Below are 16,978 nucleotides of genomic sequence, written 5' to 3'. Positions count from 1 at the left end.
TATATATATATATATATATATATAATATTAACATATAGGTGAGGAAACTGAAATAGAGAGGTTAAACGATTTATGCTGGTCAGACAGCCATTTATGGCAGAACTGCTTGGCAATTACTCAGAACCCTTCAGAGAGTCTTCCTTTTTATAATGTGAGAAAGGCAAGTGTATGAAAGCTCATCGTTCTTCATTTTAAGCTCCTTGTAGTATCTGACAGCCTTGCCAGATACCTCTGTTTTTAATCCCTGATGACTGGTTTCCACATGTGTGACTATTCTTTTTCTCAGGGATATCATTTATATCCTAAATCAAGTGAGAGATTTCCCTTCCAGCTCAGTAGCAGTCAGGAGAGGAGATAGCTGCAGCCACAGATGAACAGGGCTTGCAGGAATTGGCTCATTCTCATACTACAGAAACGTCGAGTAGATTACAACCCGTTTACCAAATAGATAATGTAAGAAAGAAATCCAGACAGAGCTGGCTGGCCTGATTCTTTTCTATGTCGTATGTCAGTAGTTGCAGTACGCAGGCTCAGCAGTTGTGGCACGTAGGCTCCAGGGCCACAGGCTTCAGTAGTTAGGCTTGCGGGCTAGAGTGTAGGCTCAGTGGTTGTGGCGCACGGGCTTAGTTGCTCCGCAGCATGTGGGATCTTCCCGGACCAGGGCTCGAACCCGTGTCCCCTGCATTGGCAGGTGGATTCTTAACCACTGCGCCACAAGGGAATTCCCTAGAAAATTTTAAATTATACACGTGGCTCACATCCCATCTCACAGCACTGATTTAGAGTTCCTGTGCCTGCACTCTGTGTTTTGTGTGTGTGTGTGTGGGGGGTTTGTTGTTGTTAAAAGGCAATGTAGTGGTGATGCTGTGGTCTCAAAAAGTCACACTTAATATTCATGCTTATTAATCAGTATAACTGAGCAGTACATGTGTAGTAAGTTAAGGAATATGGAACTAAACTTACCATTTGGGGAGAAGTAAATGATGAGTCAACTTCGAGCAATCACTTACTGATGTAAGGGCTGAAATGTACTTTATAAGTGGCCAAACTACCAGGCTCGCACATTGTTGATGGGGCCACATACTGATAATCCCCTTTGGAAAACAATATTGCAGTCATATTAGGTTGACCTTATGAAATTACCTATATTTGATTGGTTTTGACTTAACAAAAACAGCAGTTTCATGTGGTTTAATCTAAAAATATCAAGAACCTCAAAAAATGTCAACATTCTTCCCCTCAGGACCTTCACCTCTGTGCCTCTATCTTAAGTAAACACATACACGCACACACATATGTGTGAATGTTTGTATGTTTGTGTAACCTGTAGAGTATATTTGTATCAGTGCTTAGGACCCGTGGTAGCCAGCCTCCCAAATGCCCCTCAGAGATCCCATGTCCTGGCATTCTCACCCTTGTACAGTCCCCTCCCACATCGTACCAGGATTGGTCTGTGTTACCACCAGAATGCTACAGAAGTGATGGTCTGTCACTTCTGAGAGTAGGTGACCAGCTCTGCAGGATCGAGGCTTCTGTTGTGGGGTTCTCTCATCACTCATTCTGAGGGAAGCCAGGTGCTGTGACATGAGGACACACTCAGGCAGCCTGTGGAAAGGCCCATGTCATGAGGAGCTAAGGTCTTCGACAACCAGCAAGAAACCGGAGCTTCCTACAGCTACACTAGTGAGCTTGGAAGCAGATCCTACCCCAGTTGTGCCTTCAGATGACTGCATCCCCAGCAGACAGTGTGACAGCAACTTCATGAGAAACTCCAAGCCTGAACCCCCCAGCTAGGCTGCTCGTGGATTCCTGACCCACAGAAAATATGAGATAAGGAATGATGCTTTAAGCTGCTGAGTTTGGGTCATTTTGTATGTAGCAATGGATAACTAATAAATAAACGTAATCTTAATGCACAAAGAAGTTCACTGTACTGAACTTAAGAATGGCAAAGCCCCAAAGCAAACAAAACAATTAAGTGTCCTGAGTAGCTGGGGTGGGGGGGAGAGGTTAAGTAAATTATGGAATATTTACTCAGTGGGATGTCATGCAGTTATTAACAGTGTTGGGCTGGCTCATCCTCAGCAATAAAAGTGGACAGTGGCTTCCCTGGTGGCGCAGTGGTTGAGAGTCCACCTGCCAATACAGGGGACATGGGTTCGTGCCCCGGTCCGGGAGGATCCCACATGCCGCGGAGCGGCTGGGCCCGTGAGCCATGGCCGCTGAACCTGCGCGTCCGGAGCCTGTGCTCCACAATGGGAGAGGCCACAGCAGTGAGAGGCCCGCGTACCGCAAAAAAAAAAAAAAAAAAAGTCGGGGCTTCTAAAAAAAAAAAAAAAAAAGTCGGGGCTTCTAAAAAAAAAAAAAAAAAAGTCGGGGCTTCTAAAAAAAAAAAAAAAAAAGTGGACAGTTGAGGCCCACAGGTAGCTTCATTAACCACCCAGAGGTGGTCACCCCAAGAGCTGCTGACCGGGGACCACTTGTATAAAAACATCCTGTAAACTTTCTCACCATCCAGTGCTTCGTTTCTGTTTCCTCTGTCCTTTGTGTGTTCTTGTAGAGAATTCCACTGGGGCACTGCTAACCCTTTACTGTTTAGCCTCCTCTGTCAGCCTGAGCTCCTCGAAGGCAGGGACTTGCCTAAAACTGGGCTGGAACAAAGAACAAATGCCAGTGAAGTTCGAAAGTTTGAATAATAAAATCTGCATTTGCCATCTAAGGATTTTTTTTCCCCCCAGCAGAATGCAGATTGTAGGTGGAATGAAACTACGATTGTTGCAATATTATATAAAGCAAGTAGAAATGAATGGAAACATGTCTAGATACAAAAAGCGTATTTTGTAAAAGCTGATTCCAAGTAATTTATTATTTTCTTCATACAAGAGCACTCCAGACCCTCTCTGTAACTTTGCCTTTTCCAATTCAGCTTAGTCTCAGCTGTTGAGTAAAGTATAAAACTAAAAGCTGCTAAAATCAGGGTTTTAAAAATGGCTTTGTATCTTATGCTACCTATGATCTTCCAAGGCCGTACCCAACTCTACCACTTCCCACCTTTTCTTTCTCTCGTCTCCACTTCTTGACTTTTCCTTTCCGTATTTTGAAGCTGTTTTTTATACTTGAGCCTTGTGTAAGTGCGCCAACCATCCAGCTGATTGTAATTTCTTACTAAGGCCCCGTTAACTCCAGATCAATGGCTTATTTGACTCACTTGACTTTTTAAAGAAGCTAGAATTATTTAACCTTCAAAGCATATGTATGTATGTGTGTTAACATCTCTCAGACACTCAATCCATATGTAAGGATTAGACCGATGGCTCTGGAGATGGGGTGGAAAGAGGTGGCGTGGAGATAATGGGTAGGAAAAATGACATTTGTGGGAGCGGGGGATAAATAAAAATCATACATTAGATTTTTTCATAATAATATGCAAATTCCCGCCACCTTTTCTCACTCCAACATGCGATTGGAGATATCAGTTTCTCAGCTCAGAATTATAGCTCTAGTGAGCCATCGTTACCTATAGAAGGATATTGCCTCTCTCAGATGTGTTGGTGTAGAATAAAGGTTTTTTGGTAGCTGGCTTCCATGCCTTCCTCTTCCTAGTCACATCCCTGTGCAGTCTCCGCCCACGTTGCACCAATGAAATATAGCAGAAGTGATGGCATGTCACTTCTGAGGTTAGATTATAAAAGACTATGGCTTTTGTCTTGGGTTCTCTCCTCTGGATCACTCACTCTGGGGGAAGCCTCATCATGAGCTACCTATGAAAGAGCCCAGAAATGGGGAGGAATTGATGCCTTCTTCCAACTCCCGTGGGTACGCTGGGAAGAAGATCCTGTAGACCCAGTGTATCCCGGTCAAGCCTCAGATAACTGCAGCCCTGGTTACTGCTGATGGCTTGATTGCAGCCTAGTGAGAGGTCACAGCCTGAACCATCCAGCTGAGCCTCTCCCAGATTCCTGATGTACAGAAACTGTAAGATTATAAACGTTTCCTGTTTTAAGCAGCTAAGTTTGGTGTGGCAGTAGGTAACTAAACCAGTTGTAAACAGCTGGGTTAGACAAATTTCTAGACAAATTTCTTCCACTTTAAAAGCGACATTCCTAAAATCATACTGGCGTATGGTATATAAACCAGTTTTGGCGATTACACCTCCATATTTGTTTTTACTGTAATTTCATGAAAAATTTGGTTGAATGGGATGATTATATAACATAAGATTGACATCGTAAGTGATAGCCAAATCTTAAATGTATTTTTTAACCCGTTTTATTTCACAAAGGTTTTGAAGTAATATAGCTGTGTTTTACAGCCAGATGCAAAACCAGCCTTTTTTTTTTTTTTGCGGTACGCGGGCCTCTCACTGCCGCGGCCCCTCCCATCGCGGAGCACAGGCTCCGGACGCGCAGGCCCAGCGGCCATGGCTCACAGGCCCAGCCGCTCCGCGACACGCGGGATCCCCCCAGACCGGGGCACGAACCCACGTCCCCCACATCGGCAGGCGGACTCCCAACCACTGCGCCACGAGGGAAGCCCCAGCCTATCTTTAAACTAAGAAATAGGGCCACCTAAATGCAAAGAAATGATGATTCATAACTTTATTTTATTTTTAATGAAAAAATAGAATAGAAATTTTTGTAGGGCTTAAAACCAGTGAGTTAAAAGCAGTGTTTGGAAAACGAAATTAAAAAGCAATAAAGTTAAAAGGAATTAGAGTTTTTTTTGTTTGTGTGTTTTGTTTTTTGATTCGCGGGCCTCTCACTGTTGTGGCCTCTCCCGTTGTGGAGCTCAGGCTCAGCGGCCATGGCTCACGGGCCCAGCTGCTCCGCGGCATGTGGGATCTTCCCGGACCGGGGCACGAACCCGTGTCCCCTGCATCGGCAGGTGGACTCTCAACCACTGCGCCACCAGGAAAGCCCTGGAATTAGAGTTTTTGAGGTGTTTGATTTGCCTAATTATTTTTGAATTAGTATGCTAAATATATATATTATATATATAATATATTTATATATATAATATATATATGTTTTATATATATAATATATTATATATATATTTTTATTTCTTCCTTTTTTTCCTTTCGGAGAACCTCTTCATTTTGAGTCCTTTTTATGAGTTCTCATGATGGATCACTTAATTTTGCTCACATTCTTCCCTTTTACATCTCCATTATGAGCAGAAAAATTAGTGGAGTATCATAATATATGTTTAGATTAATCCTTTTTTTGAAGTCCAATTTTTAGGTTTTCATCAATTTCTTGGAATTCACCTCTGAATTTTCTTATGTAATCACTATAGTGGTTCTTCCTTTATGACTCTAGAGTGTGTCTTCAAGAATCAAATGTAGAAAGAATGTCACCTTTCTACATCCAGAGTCCCCACAGCTCGTTTTAGAAGGTGTAAGGTTTAAGCCTAGGGTTGTAAAATGATAGATGTGTTTTATTTAGCCTGCACTATGTTGTCTTACACAGTGTGTTTTTAAGTTTCCAACACTTAAAAACCAGGCAGTTTCACATCAAAAATCAGATGTGTGGCTTCTCTTGAAAAATCCAAGCATCTGACAACGGTTGCCTGTATTCCTATGTGGCCGCGCTGGGCTGAAGTTGAGTAATTGCTGCTCCTTGTAGCTGGTGCGTATAGTCTTGCAGTTTACTGTGCTTCCCACTCAGTTATTTTTCTTACACCTGCTGGCTTCACTTATTTTAATTACTTGCCTGGGCCCTGTGTTTACCACTCCTGATCTAAACAAACCACTAGCCATAACAATTAAGAGGAGGGGTTAAGGCCATTGTGAGCACTGTTAAAATAAAGCAAAATCACTTTTGCCTGACGCACCTAGTTTTACGTGTTACAGCCGTGCCTGTTATATGCTGATGGACTTTCCTTTCTGTGCTCTTCCCTTCTGGTCAACATAAAGTCATCCCTTAATATTCCATTCATCCAGCTTTAGATACTAGTAATTTTATGAATGTTGTTGATCTTAAATGTCCTCCCTTTTATCTGTGTCTCCTTTTGTTTTAAAAATTAAATCTAAAGTTGTACTGAGCTTGTTATGGTTCGATAGAGGTGGCTGCCTCAATTCCTTCACTCAGCAGTGAGGTATTCAGGAGGCCAAAGAGAACTAGCTATTTCTTTACTGAAAACAGCTGACCATCAGATTTGCGGACTGTATACCAGTTGTCTACATGCATGCAATCAATGGCTTTAATTATTATTTATGAATAAGGAAGGTGCTATTGTATAGTTTTATTTCTACTGACAATTTGAAGTTTAAAAAATTGTTAAAAATGAATAAGCCTTAACATTTAAAAAATGTAATATTTTAACTGTAATAAAGGCATGAATTAAGATGAGGGAAAGTGTGAAAAAGTAAATGGATAATATTTCTAGTATATATTAGTAATTCTTCAAAGAATAATTATGCATTCTTTCCTAATACTTTGTTTCAAGGAGACATATTCCCACCATTTCTAAAAATAAGAAACTTTCTTCCATAGTGAGAAATAAGCTAAAGTGTTTATTTTTCTTTAGAATAGTAATGTTAGTATAGTTAGCCACTGCAATAGCTATATGTGTGGTCAAAGGACATGTTCATATTTCTTTTATTTTTTAAAAACAATCACATTGAAGAAAATTTGTCAAATAGAGAAGAAAATATATCACCAATAGTACCATCAACCCCATCTAAATCTTGTTAGTATGTTAGTATAACATAAAGCCTTCTTTCTCTGATTTTTTTTATTTTTTGCATAACTACTTCTAATTTTGCTGGTTACCTAACAGTATATGATTATGGCACATGTTCTTGCATAAAAGAAGATGTAGTTTTAAATAATTTGTTTTTTGAAGAGTCATTTAAAATTTAAAATGAGGTTAAGGAAAAAAATGAGGTTAAGATATTTTCAGGCACTGAAGATAAATTAATTGGCTCTTTTTTTCTTGATCAAACCTTTTATGAGCATCTGTACATATCAATCTTTGATTTCCTAAGTTTAATAATTAATTAAACAACCCAGACTCATTTCCAAATTAGAGTTAAAAAAGAATTCTTTGAGATTTCTCCTATAGGGAGTAACTTTTAAGTGTACCAGATTTTTGTATGCGTTTTGGTTACTACCACTTTTTTTAGAGTAGAAAAGTAGAGAGAAGAAGAAAAGGGGAGCAGGAAGGAGGATGGGAAGCACTGCCTGAAACGGCACCCCATGTGTGTTTCCCCAAACTCTCCATGCACCCAACTCCCAGCTCCACTCTGTGCTGTGGTCTGTTCACATATTTACCCTGAGCAGAGTCTGCTAGAACAGAACAACATTTTTACTCTATTCTGCTTCCCCAAGATCTAGCCAAGTTTCTAGCACATAGTAAGCACGTAATGAACACTCAGTGACCAGAAAGGAGAGGAAAATAAGTATATACACCAAGCCTGAGAGAGGACAGAATTGTATCAATATGTTTGGGGCTGTAAGTTACAGAATATCAGCTACAGGTGGCTTAAGCAATGAGGACATTTTTTTATTTCGCATGACACAAAGTGAAGAGTCAGGGCAGTTCCAAGGTTGGTTATGCAGCTGAACAGTGTCTTGGAGGACCCAGATGTTTTTCATTTTTGTACTCGGCCATCCTCAGCGTATTGGCAATTTCTTCTGTTATAGTTGCAAGATGGCTGTAGGAGTTCCAGATGTCATTTGCAGGCAGATGTGCCCATGTCCAGCAAAGAAGAGGCGGTGTTTCCTCTTGTGTATTTCTGTTTATTACAGAGGAAAACCGCTCAGAGATGCTTCTAGCTGGCTTCTGCTCAGGTCCATTCACCAGGATTGATTCACAAGCCCACGCCCTGACCGACAAAGGCTATGGGGTAGATGTCAACAGCGACTGGCACAGAAATACCAGAGGAAGCAACGGTAGGGAAGAGGAGAAGGATATACCACAGGAAAAAGAGTAGTGGCAGAGGCAGGATGAAATAGCCTGTGGAATGTGTAATATAGTATGGTGTGCATTATTTAGGTCTATTATACTCTTACCTTTATATACACTGTCTTATACCCAGTATATGAATGAAAGTGGTAGAACAGTATCATTTATGAATTACAATGTGTGCCACCCAAGAACAGAGCTGGGTTTTGTAGGACCATATAAATTGGAGATGTCAGGTATATGAAACTGCAAGTACAAAATTGCTAGGCCCCATCCAGGTCCCTGGAAGCTTCATTACCTTCAGGCAAACCTTTCTTTGGTACCCTCCCCAGCCTTCCCCTCGTTTAGCATCACTGATCCAGAAAGAATGGAAAACAGCTTTGGATGGGAATGGGTAACAAGTCAGAAGAACTGAGTTTGCTTTATTATTAACATTATAGAGTTCAGGAAAAGGAGGATACGGTACTCAGTTACTCAAGGAAAGAATAAAATGTATGGGAATTACAAAGATGATAAATTTTTTTAAAAAGAACTTTGTTTTTATTAATAGTTTTATTAACTATTTATTAATAGTTTATTAACTTTCAAAAAACTTATTTATTTTATATTTTTGGCTGCATTGGGTCTTTGTTGCTGTGTGCGGGCTTTCTCTAGTTGTGGAGAGCGGGGGCTACTCTTCGAAGGCTTCGCGTTGCGCGGGCTTCTCATTCTGGTGGCTTCTCGTGTTGCGGAGCACAGGCTCTAGAGCACAGGCTCAGTAGTTGTGGCGCACAGGCTTAGTTGCTCCGCGGCATTTGGGATCTTCCTGGACCAGGGCTCGAACCCGTGTCCCCTGAATTGGCAGGCAGATTCTTAACCACTGTGCCACCAGGGAAGCCCATATTAACTGTTTTTTAAACAGTTGTTTACTGCAGATTCTTTACTCTTAGAAACTGTATAAAAGTGAAAATACATAAATAGGTGAACTTCCCATTGTATTTCATATTTCACACTTGGGTTTTTTAATTGAAACGTATTTGCTAATCAGTGTAGTGTTAATTTGTAGAATTGTGTCATCTGCACCCGTGTTGAATGAGTCTGACACATAATAACCTTCCATTAATACTTGTTTAATGAAAGAATGAATGAATCGTTTATGCAAGATCGGGACTTTTAAGATAATTATAATAATTGAAGGAAAACAAGTGTTGGACACTAACCTGTATTTTCTAACATTATTTCCTTTTAGAAAATGTGATATTACCAATCTTTTGAAAAATTAAAGACTGTATTTTCTTTAAAGACTAAGAGATATGCTGAATTGATAGCTTGACTATTAAGATATAAATTGCCAAGGCGCTATAAATCTGAGAAAATGAGAGCATAATTTGAAAGGAAGAGATTATAGAAATGGGTATATGTGATTCAGCAAGAAAGGCCATGAGTACAATGAGAGTAGAATCTGTAACTATGCACTGTTTTATGCTTCTCAACAGACAGTTTTTACACGTATATTATATGGGTCTGCCTGCTTGTCTCCTGTTCTCTATAATTTTAAAATGTGTTATTTTTTATAGCTGTTATTTTTGGGCACACAAGTGAATCAACATGTATATACAAAAGATACTGTTTCTGACATGTAAAATGCTTAAGATAAATTTATTTCTTTATCTTACATTAACATTTATATATATTAAAGCCTGTTCAGTTGTAGTTCTCATTTTTGAAAGTGTTTTTATATGTACAATGAAAATACACCTTTTAATATTGTACAAAGTTTTAAAAAAAATCTTTTAAAAGTACAATAAGATGAAAGGAATTTAAAAATCGACATTATTGGCACAAGATTCATGTTAATGTTTACTCATGTAAATAGCACAAAATACTGCCTAATTAGTGTGGTTGGTAAATTTTTGGTACTTTAATTTTCTCTGTTATTGTAAACCATGCATAAAATGCTTGCCTATTGAGAAGTGCAGAATTGTCAGAGCTTAAACAGCTGACATCTGCTTACTCTCTTAAAAAAAAAAAAAGAATAGGAAGCCATTTCAGCTTAATCTACCTCAAATGTGTTCATGTAAATGGAGGTCCATCTATTGACCTGTATTCTTTTCAGCTCAGGATTGGTCCACATGGTTCATGAAACCAGGAAGCCTGATTAGAAATGCAGATGTCGAGACAGTGAAGTACACCGTCCCCTTTTCCCTTTGCTGTATCTGTCAGGGTGAAAAGTGGCTTGTACAAGGGTCAGTCACCCATACTCACTTAATTACTTTTCTTGGACCCACAGAGCTGTCACAAGCTGTGGTGGACGTGGGAGCCATTCCTCTTTTAGTGCTCTGTATCCAAGAGCCAGAAATTGCTTTGAAAAGGATTGCTGCTTCGGCCCTCAGTGATATTGCAAAGCATTCTCCAGAGTTGGCACAGACAGTGGTGGACGCAGGAGCAATTGCTCACTTAGCCCAGATGATCCTGAACCCTGATGCTAAGTTGAAGGTAGTTAAAAATAAAGAAACAAACAATCCAGGATTCCGATAATCTAAGAAGATGGAAATGTGTGCAGATTAATATTATACATTTTTAAATAATTAGTAAATTATCATGGAAAACAGATATGAATATATTGTGTATTTGGTCCTTTAATATGTGAAAACTGTGCTGTAAGGATTAGACAATAAAGATGTGACTGGGAAAAAGTATGTGCAATGCTGAAAACTAGAAGTAGCATCAGAATTAATACTAATAATTAAAGTAAGGAATCACGTAATGATTAAATCTCAGGGTTAGAAGGGACCTAAAGGTTTTCTAGCCCATTGTTATATTTAAGTTTCCTGTAAAAATTGCCATATTTATATTAGTCTTTTTTATAGCTTTCTAAAATCTAATTTTCAGTTGATAGTCACCAATTATACTTTTATATTCTAATAGTTATATTCTGTAAGATTTAAAAATTGTTAATATTAATTAAGCAATGTAAAGTTTTTACAAATGATATTGGCAATATCCCAAAATGTTAGTTCTACTTGATTGTTACTGTACTACATTACTGTGTTTATCATCAATTAACAATTTAAGTATTGTGTAATTAAGAAATAGTATTCATCCCAGGGTTATATTCTTTGACCAGCCTCAGTTGATAAGAGATTTAAATAGTCAATAGTGTGAACTAAGATGTTTAACTTGGAAATTAGGGAATTTAAGAAATTGACTATTTAGGTATAAGAAGACTAGGATGTGAATGCCTCGAGACTCCTAGATGATGTTGGACGTGTCATTGTTTTCTCCTCTTTATAAAGGAATTTGAGTGTGTGCGAAGCTGTTTCAATTATGTCTGAACTCCACAGTGGAGTCTGTGTAACATTCGGCTTTGGTTTTTGCTCAACAGCGTCAGGTCCTTTCAGCTCTCAGTCAGATTGCGAAACATTCTGTGGATCTAGCAGAAATGGTGGTTGAAGCAGAGATTTTTCCAGCTGTACTTACCTGTCTGAAGGACAAAGATGAATACGTGAAGAAAAATGCTTCCACTTTAATTAGAGAGATTGCAAAACATACACCTGAGGTAAAACAAGGGAAAAAAAAACCAGCTTCAAAATACAACAGTATGGGGCTTCCCTGGTGGCGCAGTGGTTGAGAGTCCACCTGCCGATGCAGGGAACACGGGTTCGTGCCCCGGTCCGGGAAGATCCCACATGCCGCGGAGCGGCTGGGCCCGTGAGCCATGGCCGCTGAGCCTGCGTGTCCGGAGCCTGTGCTCCACAACAGGAGAGGCCGCAACAGTGAGAGGCCTGCGTACCGAAAAAGAAAAACAAAACAAAACAAAACAAACCAACAGTATGCAGTTAGTTTTTAAGTAAAACGTCAATTTGTTCACAGGGCTCAGGGACAGTGTCACATGTTCTGAGGGTTTCTCATCCTCAGCACTGTTGACATTTTGGACCAGATCATTCTTTGTTGTGAGGGGCTGTCCTGTACACTGTAGGATGGATGTTTAGCAGCATCCCTGGCCTCTGCCCACTGGATGCCAGTAGCACCCCTCCCCCAAGTTGTGACGAGCAAAAATGTCCCCACATATTACTAAATGTTTCCTAGGGGACAAGAGTGCCCCCACTTGAGAACCACTGGGTTATATCAATGGAGTTTGAGTCTGAAATCTCAGGTTTTAATCATTTTCTGCTTTCCGTTTCTAGATTGTAGGGACCGTGGACCTTTGTTGTCCTGTCACTCTAGGTCAGCGGGGTGTAGTGAGAGATGGTGCCCTTCCAGGTTGGGAGAGACCATCAGGCCCCCTGACCTGGCGTAACTGCTCTAACAGCTGCTCTTGCACAGTGGTTCCTGCTCTGAGGTGTGAGGTGGGAAAGGAATAGAGACGAAGCGAACCTGGGTAGATTCTGAAGTTATGTCTTTTTCTGTGTATATTTTCACTAATCAGTTTCATTTCACTAAACTTTTAAGTCTTTATTCCTTTTTTTTAAAAAAAATTTATTTATTTGGATGCACCAGGTCTTAGTGGCAGCACACAGGATCTTCGTTGTGGCGTGGGGGCTCTTTAGTTGCAGCACATGGGATCTAGTTCCCTGACCAGGGATTGAACCCGGGCCCCCTGCATTGGGAGCTCGGAGTCGTAGCCACTGGACCACCAGGGAAGTCCCAAGTCCTCATTCATTATTTCACCCAACATCTTTATCTGGTTGAGATTGTTCAAGACGGGAGTGCAGTCAGCTAGAGATCATTGCTAGCAAAGGAAGGATAATGGGGCTAGACTATTTCAAGTCTGATCTCACCTTTCAGCATTCAGTGATTAATCCAATTCTTACTCACGCCTTGTGATGGGGGGTTTCAGCAGTTAGCTAGTTATGAACTAGCCCTAGGCTTAGTGTTTAGGTGAGGAGTTTGGACATCCATTATGATAAGGATAGAGTCGTGCAAGAAAAATTGAACCACAGAGAGGGTCCTCACAGTGAGCATATTCTGTACATTAGAAATAGCAGGACTGTTACCCCTGTACACTTCTTTGATAAATATAATAATTTCACTAAATCATATTTCAGATTTTACCAGATTTTTTTTTTTTTTAACATCTTTATTGGGGCATAATTGCTTTACAATGGTGTGTTAGTTTCTGCTTTATAACAAAGTGAATCAGCTATCCATACGCTCCCATGTGTCCTCCCTCTTGCGTCTCCCTCCCTCCCACTCTCCCCATCCCACCCCTCCAGGCTGTCCCAAAGCCCTGAGTACCAGATGTTTTTTAGGTCCTAAATTTTAAAATTTGGCAATGCTAAAGTAATATTTAAAGATCATCTTACACTTTAGGGCCATGGTTACCTAGCTCTCCTTCTTTCCTCTTAGCTTTCTCAGCTGATCGTGAACACGGGGGGAGTTGCTGCCGTGATCGATTGCATTGGGTCCTGCAAAGGAAACATAAAGCTGCCGGGCATCATGATGCTTGGCTACGTGGCAGCTCATTCTGAGAACCTGGCAATGGCGGTCATCATCTCCAAGGTTTGTTCTTGCTTCCTTTTCCTCTGGTTATTGCAGTGAGATACTCTAAGACAGAACCACAGATTAATACTATCCCACAGAGTGTAAAATATAGCTGACCAGAGTCAAAGAACTACCAGCTTTCTTCAAGGCTTATTAGTAAGTTTCCCAAAGCAATGCTTGAAGTAAAGTTTACTTGGCAGGAAGTTTAAAGTTTTACTCAGTGTTTAATATCAATAAAATGTCAACACCTCTGAGTGTTAGTATCACCTATGTCTAAATACCATGTATTTGTATCTTGAAGGATTGGCTTTACAAATATGTAAAGCATACTTGCATTAAAGACAGCTATGATAAATGACATGCCCAGTGGTCATTTTTATTATTCTGTACATTCTCCCCCTTCCTGCCATTTGGGCAGGATATGACAATGGATGGCTCTCTCTCCTTCAGCTTCCATGAGCTAATTTCTCTTATTAGACATGGGCAATTCAGAGCACATGTTGGATAGCATGTTTCTGACATGCTGTTTCCTTGCTCTAGGGATTTGGCCTTATCTCAATTTACGGCTTGGAATTAACCCACCAGATCACGTAGCCCTGGCTCATAGTAGGTGATCAAAAAATATTTGTTGAATGAATAAATGTTGATCTCCTGAAGCATGCTTCAAAGGCTGCGTGCTCCCAGTGTCTCCAGCAACCCTCTAGGATGTGGATTTCTTATCAGCATGGAAAATCTGCTGCTGTATGTTAAACAGAAGTGTGGATTTTTTTTTTAATCCTTTGCTAATCCTCAGAATAAAAATAAGCCTCAGGGCTTCCCTGGTGGCACAGTGGTTGGGAGTCTGCCTGCCGATGCAGGGGACGTGGGTTCGTGCCCCAGTCCGGGAAGATCCCACATGCCGCGGAGCGGCTGGGCCCGTGAGCCATGGCCGCTGAGCCTGTGCGTCCGGAGCCTGTGCTCCGCAATGGGAGAGGCCACAGCAGTGAGAGGCCCGCGTACCACGAAAAAAAAAAAAAGCCTCAGATCTTTATTTTCTACCTATTCCTTGATAATTCTTTACTTCACTCCTTTTTATCTCTAGCTTTTCCTTTTGTTCTTCTATTACCAAAGACTCTGACAGTGACTAGAGCAGTAGTGCTGCTTTCTGAAGGGTCACCATGGGGATGCGATGAGGATTCTTGATTCTCGGTTCTTTTGTGGATAGTCAGAAAGCCTACTGTAGGAAGGATGAGGAAGGAAGCAGCAATTGCTTTTGCTTCCTGTGTTTCTTCCCCAGACTAACCAGGAGGTGCTCCCTGCCTTTGTTCTGGGGCTGCTTCTGGCCTCTCGCATCTGGTTTGTCTTCCATTTAACTGAAGATCAAGGTGGGGGCAAGCAGCAGTTTGAGGCAGACCACGCAACACTGCCTCATCCTTTCCCGTTTCGTGTAGTACTCTCAGGACTGACAACACCTCCAGTCTAAATAATACTTCCTAATGTTCAAAGCACATTCAACGCTCCTTGTCTCATTTGCTGTTCAAAACAACCGAGGCCAGTAAGTCAGAGTGTTGGGCATGGGGTAAAGGGGGCTGTCTTCTTTTCCTCCTGCTTCTTCAGTCTTGGTATGTCTCAAAAGTATGGACTTTCTGGAGAGTTGCCTCATTCTGAAGATAGAAAGATTCTGACCTTTTTTTTTTCTTTTTGTATGGGCAGACACATTTTTAGTCGTAAGAAGGAAGTCAAAAAAATATGGCAGATCTCTTCTTTAAGAAATTGGTCTTAAAAACCTAATTTAAAGGTGGAGGGAAAAAAAGTATATATGATCATTTGGCCTTTGCTGTGGTAGCATGACCCATGTGATAGTGGCTTTTGTGGTATTAAATTTAAAGTGATAATTCTTCTAGTCTCAAGTTAGTTAGAAAATTATGCCTATACAGAATGAATTATAATTTGATTTGGTTATTTGACTCTTCCTTGGGTATATAAACTGTGATGCATTTGAGGCCCTTTAGTTAACTCTGTTTTGATTATTTAGATAAAATTGAAGTTTGAAGTGCAAGATATAAGCATATGCCATCTGTGTAACAAAAGTACTCATCTTCCTTTGACATTCAATCATGTTAAAATGGGCAAAACTATCATTTAAATGTTGACCAAAATTAATGGAAATTTACTATTTCAGAAAAGGTTTTAGTGACTATATTTCACCTAAAATTTACTTAAATAGGATTCTTGCTCATATTATTCATTTGATTTTGGATCTATAGTAGGTATTTTGTTCTCAGATCTGTTATACTTGGTGAAAAGTCAATTTTTAAAAGGATTCTAAATTAACTTTTTTAACAAGGGAAAGCAAAAGGTTTTATTTATATTTTTATTTTTTTAACATCTTCATTGGAGTATAATTGCTTTACAGTGGTGTGTTTCTGCTTTATAACAAAGTGAATCAGCTATACATATACATATATCCCCATATCTCCTCCCTCTTGCGTCTCCCTCCCACCCTCCCTATCCCACCCCTCTAGGTGGTCACAAAGCACTGAGCTGATCTCCCTGTGCTATGCGGCTGCTTCCCACTATCTATTTTACATTTGGTAGTATATGTAAGTCCATGCCAATCTCTCACTTCGTCCCAGCTTACCCTTCCCCCTGCCCATGTCCTCAAGTCCATTCTCTATGTCTGCATCTTTATTCCTGTCCTGCCCTTAGGTTTATCAGAACCATTTTTTTTTTTTTTTTTTAGATTCCATATATATATGGGTTAGCATACAGTATTTGTTTTTCTCTTTCTGACTTGCTTCACTCTGTATGACAAACTCTCGGTCCATCCACCTCACTAGAATTAAGTCAATTTTGTTTCTTTTTCTTTTTTTTTTTTCTGTGGTACACATGTAAATGGGAGTGTTTCCTTAATTTCTTTCAGATTTTTCATCATTAGTGTATAGGAATGAAAGAGAGTTCTGTGCATTAATATTGTATGCTGCTACTTCGCCAAGTTCGCTGATTAGCTCTAGCAGTTTTCTGGTAGAGTCTTTAGGATTCCTATGTATAGTATCTTTGTTTATTTGAGACTTTTCTTGTTTCTTGAGGTAGGATTGTATTGCTATAAACTTCCCTCTTAGAACTGCTTTTGCTGCATCCCATAAGTTTTAGGTCATTGTGTTTTCATAGTCATGTGTTTCTAGGTATTTCTTCCTCTTTGATTTCTTCAGTGATCTCTTGGTTATTTAGTAGTGTATCATTTAACCTCCATGTGTTTGTCTTTTTTACAGACTTTTTCCTGTAATTGATATCTAGTTTCATAGCGTTGTGGTCAGAATTTCTTGTTTCTTGAGGTAGGATTGTATTGCTATAAACTTCCCTCTTAGAACTGCTTTTGCTGCATCCCATAAGTTTTAGGTCATTGTGTTTTCATAGTCACGTGTTTCTAGGTATTTCTTCCTCTTTGATTTCTTCAGTGATCTCTTGGTTATTTAGTAGTGTATCGTTTAACCTCCATGTGTTTGTCTTTTTTACAGACTTCTTCCTGTAATTGATATCTAGTTTCATAGCGTTGTGGTCAGAAAAGATACTTGATAGAATTTAAATTTTCTTAAATTTACCAAGGCTTGATTTGTGACCCAAG

At 40.0% G+C, this 16,978-nt stretch overlaps 1 protein-coding gene across 1 annotated transcript in view; it reads left to right on the top strand.

Moving 5' to 3' along the window:
• SPAG6 (sperm associated antigen 6) overlaps window positions 1-16,978 on the top strand; it is a 69,549-nt gene that overhangs the window by 28,188 nt on the left and 24,383 nt on the right. Inside the window, exons 5-7 of the mRNA XM_024766184.1 lie at window positions 10,181-10,386; window positions 11,276-11,449; window positions 13,240-13,392. Coding sequence (XP_024621952.1) covers window positions 10,181-10,386; window positions 11,276-11,449; window positions 13,240-13,392 — 533 coding nt within the window. The remainder of the gene's footprint in view (window positions 1-10,180; window positions 10,387-11,275; window positions 11,450-13,239; window positions 13,393-16,978) is intronic.

The sequence above is a fragment of the Neophocaena asiaeorientalis genome, unplaced genomic scaffold (assembly GCF_003031525.2).
Source record: "Neophocaena asiaeorientalis asiaeorientalis breed wild unplaced genomic scaffold, Neophocaena_asiaeorientalis_V1.1 scaffold217, whole genome shotgun sequence".
NCBI lineage: Eukaryota > Metazoa > Chordata > Mammalia > Artiodactyla > Phocoenidae > Neophocaena > Neophocaena asiaeorientalis.
This window is presented reverse-complemented; position numbering and strand designations above follow the sequence as displayed.